The following is an 11,913-nucleotide window of genomic DNA, read 5'->3' as shown; positions in this document are numbered from 1 at the left end:
GAGAAGTAACGCAGGACCGTCTTTTAAAATAAAACTGGACTGAATGTGTTAAATGTTATCTGTTTTTACTCTTGTATTCTCACTGTAATTAATAGATTCATAATTAAGTCATTCATCAATTCACTAGTTCCAGCTTCTAAAATGTGAAATCCACACAGGGGAAATATCTGTACTACAGCAGCTCAAAGCAAATACATCAGTATAACAAGTAGAACAAAATTGAATTAATTATTATTATAATAATGATGGTAATAAAACATTTATACTTATAGTTAACACGTCAGTTGGACATAATTTTAAGCACTCCACTTTTGCTGAAATAACTCATAATGGCTAGTTTTTGGTGTTTTTTATAAATTATTTAAGAGCAAAAGTATGAATATCAACATACCGGTATATTTTCCGTTAAAAGCAGGCGGATGATATGACGGCGGCGTCGCAATCCTCTCATTCTCGCAAAAAACAGAGGGCAAATACAGGCAACAATAAACACAATCACATTCATCTTGATGAACAAAGTAGAAGTGTATTTTTCGCGGGCGACAGTAGGTGGCGGGAATGCTCTCTTTCTGGGTGCAATTCACAATTTCACAGAAGAAGAAGGAGGAGGAATGAGCTGTTGTGATCGTCATTTCCGGTAAGTACATCAAGAAGTGCGCGACACTCAAAGTAAAATTTTACGCACTATCCAAGTAAGTACGTAGTGTACGAAGTGTACTTCCGTTAGTGCACTAAGGGAAGTGCGCGATTTGGAACACACTACAGGTCACCTTTCCCACACGGCTTAACAAGACCAAGACCATCACCGGCCCGGCTCATAGCACGTGTCACTGCACAATCGGAAAGAACCCCCGAAACGTCTATGAGCGACTCAGAACCGTCTACCTGGCGAATTTGAGCATTCCCCGAAACAGATGAAACAGGCCACATACGATTCCCAGCCAGGTCATTCCCCAGATTGACATGTACTCCCCCCACAGGCAAGGCAGGCCGCACCCCCATGGTCACCTCACCATGCACCAAATCCGAGAAGAGCGCCAGAGTCCACAATGAAGGAGTCAAGTGCCCCTGAATCCCTTAAAATCCTAACAGGAACTTTCCTGCCACTCCCAACCAGCGAAACATAACCCTCAGTTACGAACGCAGCATAACCAGGATCAATTAGCTCCTCAACTAAGGAAACATCCCGACGGTGCTCCACCACAGGAACCTCCGTCCCCGACACAGACAATGAAGGTTTTGTGTGTTCCCACACCGCCTGTTTTTGGTGACTGTTATTGGCACCATTCATTACACCCCCAACCGACCCCATCAGACACCGCCTACCAGTCCGAGGTTTCTTCCTAAAAGGGAGTTTTTCCTCGGCACTGTTTCACTAAATGCTTGCTCTGGGGGGAATTACTACACTTGTTGGGGCCTTGTAAAATATTGAGTGTGTTCTAGACCTTTTCAATCTGTAAAGTGTCTTGAGATAACTCTTGTTATGAATTGATGCTATGAATAAAATTCAATTGAATTGAAAAATTGTATCTGATGTAGGGAGGCTAAACAGATGACGACAGTTTAATCTACCAGTTAGCTCCGCTGGTAGCTAAGCGTGAGGGGCTCTGAATACATCACCCCATGTGTTGTTTGGATTGGTCGTAGTGTTATCCAGTTCCGTGCAGTGAGATTTTCAAATGCTGCCGCAATCAATTGGTGCCGCCCTTTGAGATGGCCAACTTTTATTACTCAATGCCAGACCCTTAATCTTCCAGGTTTGGGTCTGGATTTCCAATCTACCATTTCATTGGACTGCACTTTAACCTCCTTCTGCCACAGATTTAAACTGATTGACTTCAAAATTGTTCAGTACAATCTACAGACCTGGAATTGCAAGGCTTTTGTCTTTGTGGCACGACATAGGAAGGTGTCAAATTTCTATGTTACGCCACAAAACAGGAAGTGGCAATTATTTAGTCTGTACATCTGCCCTAAATTTCACGTTTGATAAGAGTCATGTCTTTATATTGATATAAAGACATCTACATGTACAATAAAAAAAATAAAAAATAAAATAAATACATAAACGCCAATACTGAGTTATAGTCGGAGCAGGAAATTACAAAGTGACTTTACTTGATGGTGCTTCTCCAAGCTGGTTAACCTGATCCACATTAAATAACTCAGGAAAGCTTTGTGGCCTTGATGATGCTTATGGTGAAGAGTGTGAATTTTTGTTGAATAGTGTGGCTGTGTTGGCACAGCGAATTACAATGTTACATCATGAAACAAGAAGTTGTTGTAACTTCACTATATATTGTCCAATCTGCCCCAGATTTCTCACGCATGATGAGGACATCTTCATGCCAGTATGGACTCATTGTCATAGCGCACCTACTGGCAACAAGAAGTCAGCTTCATGTGACAAACATCATCCAACATCAACTGGACGGGTTTTTAGATAAACCTGTTAACAGACCTCAAGTAAATTTGGTCGTAATTCTAAGCCATTGAAGTATGTTCAGTCGGGTGGCAAGGACGGCAAGGTAGTTTTATTTTAGTGGCTCCTACCGTAATTCTAAGATGAAAAAGTGTGTCTGTCAATTGGGAGCTCCGTCAATATAGCCAGCATTTAACGTTAGCTACACCGCTGTGCTATGAAGTAATGTCTGGCTATGTGAGACAAGCGTCTGGCAACATTGTTGTGGATGCTCCTTCAGCGCGCTTTGGAGGAGGGTCTGGCAAAGCTAGACAATGCATGCTGCGGACTCAGCCTGCAACCTCCGTGAGTCTGGAGAGGAGGGGGCGGGGAGACAACTCTCTTCAGTATTTTGAATTTGTACTGCAGTAACCATTTGAAACACTAGCTGTCAGTATAACATGTTGCACCTTGGTTTACCAGCATCTGTACTGAAATAAGACACATTGAACTGGAGCCATTTATTTGAGATACCTGAGATATGACCGTAATGTGTGATTCTATTTGAATCATATGTACCTGATTCTGTTTGAGTGTTGACACCAGCTTCTGCAGAGAGATGTTCTCCTCCTCCAACTCAGTATAGTCCTGAAGCAGCCGCGACTCTCGAAACTTGTACTCCACGATCTCCTCTCGCATCCGGCTGCGCTGCAGCTCCAACATCTCATTACTCTGCTGAGACAGTTCAGGTAAACAGAGCTGGAGCTGCATGCTGCTTATGACACAGATAACCCAAGATAATTACTGGAATCAGACTTAAAGTAAAATAAAACGGTTTTACATGACAGAATTGTTAAAAGAGAGTGACAATAGAAAGACAACGTCACAATATCATACAGTATTTCACAAAATGTTGGCCTGTTCTTTTAAAAGTCTAAATTTCAAACCTGCTGTACATTAATGTATCCTGTTTTAAAGGACAACTCAGCTGGCTCTTGAAAGATTTGATATCCCAAATCCTAAGCACTGCACTTTACCTCCCTCAGCTCCTGCAGCAGAGTGCTCAGGTGTTCATTGTCAGCCTGAGCGTTGGAGGCGTCTGTCTGACTGTGCTTCAGCGCTGACTGGAGCTCCAGGAGACGTCCCATGTAATAGGCTTCCTTGGTGGCAGACTCCTGCAGCAGCGTCTCCTCATTGGTCTCCCCATCTTCTGCCACCTTACGCTGGGTGGAGTAGGCATGGCCAAATGCCTGGAACAAGGCAGTAGATAAAAATATGTCATGGACATTATTAGGAGATGAATGGTTTAACATTTCTGTTTCTGTCAATGGTCTCTAACTCCAACCAACCAACAAACTACTAAGCAACTCTGTATATGTGGAGCTTAAATTTGGTTTTGTATCAATAACTGAAATAATCAATTAAACAAAAAAATAATTTCCAATCTTTATTGTGAAAAATACACTTGCTGTCACTTAATATTGACAGAAAAGACCATTCAACATGTTCATATAGTCTACAATGGTGAGTAAGGGCTTTTAAAACCAGTGATAACCCTCAAAGCTCCATTGTTACACAGGATAGAATATGTGGAAAACTCTCTCTCTCTTTCATTTATATCCTTTCATCTTGTTTTATATGTTGGCTCAAAGAAAAGTCCAAGCAATTTGTGGTTTTATTAATAGACAAACCTAAAGGAATAACCATAGGCAAAATACTCTTTGCATTTCCCACTGGAGCAGAGTGTAAGTACAGGTTACCACAGTCAGCTGGGACCTGACCATCCAGCGCTGTTCTCTGCCCCTCTGCTCACTGAGCCAGTGATGCGTTTCAGACAAACTCAAATGGGCTGTTCACTTGAGAGATTAATGAGGCAACCACAAACAATGTTGTGTACTACAAACAGGGGCAGACTGGGACAAAAATTCGACCCTGGCAATTCTGTTCGTTGCTGGCCCAATTTGAGACAGGGACATTATTTGCTTTATAATTGCAAAAACCAGGTTCATGTGAGACAATAGCAGCATGAGGCACAGTTACACACTTTTGTATTTAAGTAATAGGCACACACTGGAGGAGTTCATAAAACCTTCAAATAAACTACAATGGAACCGTCTAGAATAGAATGGAAATGCTTTCATATTTAAAACACATTATTACGTACTTAAACACCAAAAACATCGAAGTACGAATCGATAGCAGACCAGATGCAAGCTTTTAGTTTGAAAAGTAGAAGCCCGATGGCACCAGACGGGGGGTTCCAGGCTACAGCCAAACAGTCTTGCATATTTTTGTCAAACTAGTATGTTGCCATATTATTATTTTTTCTCCAGCAGCCCAATTCCCATCAGCCGTTTTGGTTTTAACAAGAACTGCCAGATTGCCAGTCCGCCTGTGACTACAAGTTATGTTTATATGCAACCAGTGATTTTTAAGGAAAGAAGTTAGACAGTTATTAAGTCAGTAAATGGTTGTTTAACCATGTGCTGGTGACACTGACATTTCTTATTATGTTGTTATGGCCTGCATCCCATGCAGAGATTCTTAACATTCTTCTTGTTTCAACATTGTGTTAAAACATAATTCAGGTGGAAATACGTTTCCCTGAACCATAATTTTGCTAATGCAAAATAGTTGCATAGGAATGTAGATTATGTTTATGAGATGAGGTTAAAAATTGTCTTTTCAAGCAACCCAATAGCCAAATGGTTATGAATGCATACCAGAAGGGCACAAGTGCCCCTGAGCATCAAGTTCCTGCATTTTGTTCTTTATTGAGGGCGGGCCACCCAACTTTTGTATTCATGAACAGCAAAATTTCCAAGTGGCTTGTTTGGTGCATATTGTATGTAGCTCCATGTAGCTCTCTCAGTCTCGGCCCCCCATTGCCGTTTAGCATATAACTACTTTGCTAATTCCATCGTAAGACATTTGGTGAAAAAAAAATTTTTTTTCATTAGCATGATTGCCGTAGGCTTCTGTTTAGTTAAAAAACATCCAAAAAAACAACGTACAAAAACATAGCAGAGCAGGCGCAAGCTTTTATTTTGAAAAGTTGAGACAACACAGCACCGTGCGGAAGGACATGAGACAGGAGGTCTCCAGGCTGCAGGCATACACGACTTACAGTGGGTATGCCCGGCTGTACGTCGAAAAGGCCTTAAACTGGAACCAAATACGTACAGATGATGGAAAGGCACTTCACAGCTACGCCCTATCTATCTAAGAGGCTGTGGTAATGCAGTTCAGGAGCTTCAATACATGTCAGAGCTGGACTCACCATCGAAAAGACTTGTTGCCAAACTCCCATTTAAACTTTGAGAGAAGTGGCGGTCCATGGGTTGTATGTGATATGACTGAAAGAACACAGCCACAACCTAAATTCCATGACCTTGTTCTGTTTGTGGAAAAAATGGCCAGAATCATTCAAGATCCTGTTTTTGGGGATATCCATGATCCTGCTGGAAGCACAAATGGGAGGAAATCCAAAAGAGACTTACCATTCATGAGATCTAGCAGCAAGAAAAGCTTTGCTACGACTGTCGTTCCCAAGACAGAAACAAATATGAAGACCAATGTACAGAAAGGGAGAGACAAGGTAGAGGGCATCCGTACAGCCTTTGACGCTTTTGTCAAGCCTTGTGCTTTCTGTAAAGGAGATCATGTGATGGACAAATGTGAGATCATAATAAAGATTCCCCACAAAGAGAAAGTTGAGCTGCTTAAAAAAAATGGACTCTGCTTTACCTGCTTGATAAAAGGTCATATGAGTAAAGAATGCAAGAAACATCCAACTGTCTTGCATATTGAGAACTTTACTCCAGGAAATCCAAAGCCAGCAGTTAAGCAGGATGCAGACAACAGGAGCAATAACATTGCTAAAGTTTCATCGGCAGCACAAATTGCTATGGTGTCATCAGCAGCACAAACAGGAAACAAAACCATAGACTACAAGCTAGCAGTGGTACCCATAAGGATAAAGGCACATAAAGGTAGCTGTTTGATAGAAACCTATGCGTTTCTAGAACCTGGAAGCAACGCTACTTTTGTCACGGAGAAACTGATGGAACAATTGTCTGTCAAAGGAAAGATCCTACTCCGAACGATGGGTCATGAGAAGCCTGTGAAAACCCATGCTATGAGAAGACTGGAAGTATGTAGCCTGGATGGCAATGGCTTCATAGAGCTTCCTGAGGACTTCACACAAAATGCTATTCCTGTTAGTGAAGAAAATATTCCTACAGAAATGGACATAAACGGATGGCTTTACCTAAAGGATGTCCACTTCAGACCCATCAAAGCAGAAGTGGGCCTATTGATCGGTGCAAATGTCCCAAAGGCTATGGAGCCACTGAGAGTGATCAATAGCCAAGGAGAGGGGCCTTACGCAGTCCTAACACGCCTAGGTTGGACTATAAATGGACCACTCTGCTGTACTGCATCTATGGATGAGCATGGTCAACCTCGGATAACGTCCAACGAGATATTGGTGGTTAAGCTGGAAGAGCGTCTTGTGCACCAATACAACCAGGACTGCTCAGAGTTGGCCTACAATGAATAACAAGAAAACTCATTTGAAAACAAGAAATTCTTACATGTTATGAAAAGCTCAGTCAAAAGAAAAGACGGCCACTATGAAATACGACTTCTGTTCCGTCAGGATAACATCAGCCTGCCAAACAAAAAGACGGTGGCGGAAAAAAGAGCACTGAGTCTTGTCCGCAAATTTGAGAAAGATGAAGCCTTTTGGAAGGACTATAATGGCTTCACGAGTGATGTTTTGAGAAAAGGGCATGCGGAAATAGTGCCAGAGGAACGACTCCCCCGCAAAGATGGTAGACTGTGGTACATCCCTCACCATGGCGTCTACCACAAAAGAAAAAACAGTACGAGTAGTGCTTGACTGTACCTCTTCATTTCAAGGAACTTCCCTGAACTCTGAGCTGCTGCAGGGTCCTGACCTTACGGACACCTTGTTGGGTGTACTCCTAAGATTCCGACAAGAACCAGTAGCAGTGATGGCGGACATTGAAGTAATGTTCCATCAAGCAAGAATACCTAAAGATGATGTGGACTTCCTCAGATTCATGTGGTGGCCAGATGGTGACACCAAGCAACCGATAGCAGAGTACCGGATGATGGTGCATCTCTTCGGAGCAGTCTCATCACCGAGCTGTGCCAATTTTGCACTGAAGCAGACAGCTGATAATAATGAAGGAAAGTGTGGCGCTGAAGTCCTCATACTATTCGTCATAACTTTTATGTAGACGACTGTCTCAAATTTATCGTAAAGGAGAGCCAAGCAATCTGTCTGGTAAAGGAGCTCAGATCAGTATGCGCCACAGGTGGATTTAAGCTCACTAAATGGACCAGTAACAGTCGAGCAGTCCTTGCCTTTGTTCCAGCTGAAGAGAGAACAAAATAGGTCAAAGATCTAGACCTTGATAAAGACAAACTGCCCCTAGAAAGAGCTCTTGGCATGCGATGGGACATTAGGTCAGACATATTCTTCTTCTCAATCACCCCAAAACAACCAGCATTTACCTGCAGAAGCATTCTGTCTGTGCTGAGTCTACGATCCTCTAGGTTTCCTAGCACCAGTCATGCTGACCGGGAAAGGAATACTGCAGAACCTGTGCAAGCTAAATTGGAGTTGGGATGAGCCAACACCAACTGCTTACACAAATAAATGGAACGAGTGGCATAAAGATCTTAAGCTTATTTCCAGCCTAAGAATCAGGAGATGTCTTAGGCCACCCGATTTTGAAGTTACAAGAGCACAGATGCAACACTTCTGCGATGCAAGTGAGCGAGGTTATGGGGCAGTGAGCTATCTGATACTGACTTGAGATGGTGGACTACCTGACATTAGGTTTGTGATTAGGAAGGCCAGAGTAGCACCGTTAAAGGTGGTGACAATCCCAAGGCTGGAACTTGCCAGCGCAGTCCTTGCTGCTAGGATAGACCGGATGTTAAGGAGAAAGCTTGAGTTAACCCTCGGAGACTCCGTTTTTTGGACCAACAGTACAGCTGTCCTAAAATACATCCAAAATGATGCTATAAGGTTTCAAACCAATGTGGCTAACAGAGTGTCCATTATTCGTGATCTGACAAACAAATCACAATGGCACCACATAAAGACTGGACTTTGAAAGGCACAAAAGCTGAGACCTTCTATCAAGCAGGACTCTGGCTGAAAGGCCACATTTCCTGATGCAATCTGAAACGGATCAAATGATCGCAAAACTCAGAACAAAATACTGGATCATTAGTGCAATCTCTGCAGCGAGAAGTATAACACGGGATTGTGTACTCTGCAGGAGATGGCATGGCACAGCAATGACACAAAAGATGTCTGACTTACCTCTACACAGGATAACACCTGATTTGCCACCCTTTACTCATACTGGACTGGACTATTTTGGTCCCATAGAAACCAAGCGTGGCCGCAGCAAAGTCAAAAGGTATGGAGCCTTGTTTACGTGCCTAGCAAGCAGAGCTGTACACTTAGAGATGGCGTACTCAATGGATACGGACTCCTTCATTCCTGCACTCCGACAATTCATCTGCAGACGAGGCCAAGTGAAGGAGATTGTTTCCAACAACGGTATGAATTTTGATGGGACAGAACGGGAGCTTCGAGAAGTACTTTCTCAACTTAATCTCGGTAAAATCCAACATTCGACTCACGCTGAAGGTATCAAATGGACATTCAATCCCGCTTACGGACCTCACCATGGAGGAGTATGGGAGCGGCTCATTCGGATATTCAAAAAGATCCTTTACTCCGTCACAAGGGAACAGACCCTGGATGACGAGAGTCTCCAAACAGCTCTATGCGAAGTAGAGGCGATCATGAATGACCGGCCCATCACAGTCTTGTCTCAGGATGTGAAAGATCCAGAACCTCTGACACCCAACCACCTGCTTCAAATGAGGAAAAAACCTACTAATCCACCTGGACTGTTTGACAAAAGTGATACCTATTCCAGAAAAAGATGGAAACAGACCCAATACATAGCTGATCTCTTCTGGAAACGCTGGACACAAGAATACCTCCCTTTGCTACAAGAAAGCCAGAAATGGAATACGGTTAAAAAGAATCTAAAGCATGGAGATATAGTTCTGATCCTCGATGAAAGCTCACATTGTAACTCCTGGCCCATGGGCAGAATCACGGACATCTTCCCCGACAAAATGGGAGACATACGTCGGGTCAAGATCAGGACACAAAACGGCTCCTTGGAAAGACCCATCACAAAGCTCTGTCTTCTACAAGACATGCCCTGATGGCACCGGTCCGACCTATGCCCTTTTTATTACTAAACACCTGAAAGGACTTTGGTTGAACCTTTTTTCTTTTTCTTCTCAAACAAGGATCTACATTGAACTCTTTTGTTGAACCTTTATGAACTTGTTTCACAAAACGGACTATCGAAACTAAATGGATTATTTATTTTGGATTATATCGGACATTTTATGGACAATCTTGAATATTGTCACAAAAGACTTTTGAGTGTAAGCATAAATGTGTAAATTGCCCTTTACTGGTCAATTAGGGGCCGGAGTGTTGAAGCCATTACACTGATTTTATCCTTTTCACATGCATGCCATTCATAATCCTACTGATATTCAGATAATGCTGATTACAATTAATGTCTATCATGTTAACTGTGATGATGATGGTGATGATGATGACGTCAGGGGGTGTTAACTCTATATTTAGACCTCACCTGAGCCAGGTGTGTGTGTGTGACTAGAGAGCGGAAGGAAAAATGTACTTTCAACCGCATTTTTGAGACAAACGTTTATTTCTTTGTTTATTTATGTTTCTGTTGCAGTAATAGAATGAAGAAACAGATTATTATGACACTACGAACAAATGCGCGTTGTTTTACTGACCGCTCCTACAATATGTTTGACGAACAAGTCAACACAAATGAATAGGTAATTGGAATGTCACAATAACACGATAGATATTAGACAGATCATGGCCTGGCTCAGAACAACAATAACAAAATATCCGGTAGTCTTTATGGTAATAGATTTTTTATTTGCATATTAATTCTACAGTCAATATACAGTCAACTGTTTACCAGAGGGAATTTAATTCACTTAGATCATTTTGCTGTAAGAAAACCTAAATAGCTCACAGTATCTTAGCGTTAGCTTTTCCTGCTTGGTCTTCCAGAGCATGGTCGGACAGCACATGGGGGGACAGGGCTGGAGTCTATGGAGCTAACCCCCGTCACTCCACTGAGCAGCTAGAAAAAAAGACACGGGACACCTCTGTTGATCTGGAGGAGCAGCAGCATGTATTTGTGCTTAAACTGCTGACACTAGCTACTGTAAATTCACTTGATATCTTTACCGTTAAACGTTAACTATCCTCTGCTCTTTCTCGTCCACTCACACTACTTCTCCCATCACTTCCTCTCTTCCTCTTCAGCAGCATGTCCCACGCAAACTGTCTACCGACATGGTAGATGACCTGGTGCGAATATTCAAACCTTTTAATTAAAGAACTATTCCAAATCCACACTGCTGCCGCCAGTTTAAAACAATGTTTGAATGCTCCTCACAAAGACTCTGATGCCCGATGATCCGTTTCCTGACACTGCATCATCAGTCGGGGATTGGTTTGCCATATCGTTTAACTCTGGCATGCGCCAGTTCACTTGACCAATCTACAGATCTGTTCCACTTTGCAAAAGCTTCTGATATTCTTGGTTCAGAGGAAGAATCCAACTGTCTTTGGTAATCCCCTGAATTTCATCTAGCTCCATCATCAGGTCAAATTTGATTTTGTCCAATACTATGACCAAAGAAAAATAATGAAATTCCCATCAGCCTCAGCTGTACCTTGTGTTTGGTGCTAATTAAATAGCAAATATTTCCGACTGTTACTGGTGAAGACTGTTGAGCATGAAGAGCCTAAGAATCAGCAATCTGTTGTTTTTACATGTGATTACGGCCCGAGCATCGACCAAGCCTTTCGGCAAAGGCCCAATTGGAATCGCTAGGATAATACTGCAAACTAATCGCTTTTTTGAGGGGCTAAAGGTGCTTGAAAACCCACAAAACTTTGCACATGCACCAGAACAGCTAACAAATTTGATATTTGATGGGACTTGTGCTTTGGTGTAACAAAAAAGCAATCCACACAGGAAATAATGTAATTTACCAAGAATAAATGCAGTCCGATGGTCAAGGAAATGCACGGTCGCAACAACCGCCATCCTGCCACTATACCAGAGATGGCAAAAGTACTCACTTTCCGTACTTAAGTAGAAGTACAGATACTTGTGTTAAAAAATACTCCGGTAAAAGTGGAAGTACTGATTAAACTTCTTTACTCAAGTAAAAGTAACAAAGTACATGCTTGGAAATTTACTTAAAGTATAAAATTAAAAGTAGCCTTGCAAATTTTTTATGCAAAGCTACCTGGAGCACTCAAATGTTACTAGAGAGCACGCTGAGGAACTTCAGTGGACATGAAGGACACGTCTTTA

General features: G+C 42.3%; 1 protein-coding gene across 4 annotated transcripts in view; it reads right to left on the bottom strand.

Moving 5' to 3' along the window:
- Positions 1 to 11,913, bottom strand: part of LOC117938516 (protein bicaudal D homolog 1-like) — a 64,485-nt gene that overhangs the window by 28,969 nt on the left and 23,603 nt on the right. For 2 of the 4 annotated variants that reach the window (XM_034863160.1, XM_034863162.1), the window contains exons 2-3: positions 3,439 to 3,651; positions 2,981 to 3,136 (exon numbers count right to left, since the gene is read on the bottom strand). In XM_034863160.1, coding sequence (XP_034719051.1) covers positions 2,981 to 3,136; positions 3,439 to 3,651 — 369 coding nt within the window. The remainder of the gene's footprint in view (positions 1 to 2,980; positions 3,137 to 3,438; positions 3,652 to 11,913) is intronic. The other 2 variants (XM_034863161.1, XM_034863165.1) reach the window with 1 other exon arrangement.

Source organism: Etheostoma cragini, chromosome 23, assembly GCF_013103735.1.
Source record: "Etheostoma cragini isolate CJK2018 chromosome 23, CSU_Ecrag_1.0, whole genome shotgun sequence".
NCBI lineage: Eukaryota > Metazoa > Chordata > Actinopteri > Perciformes > Percidae > Etheostoma > Etheostoma cragini.
This window is presented reverse-complemented; position numbering and strand designations above follow the sequence as displayed.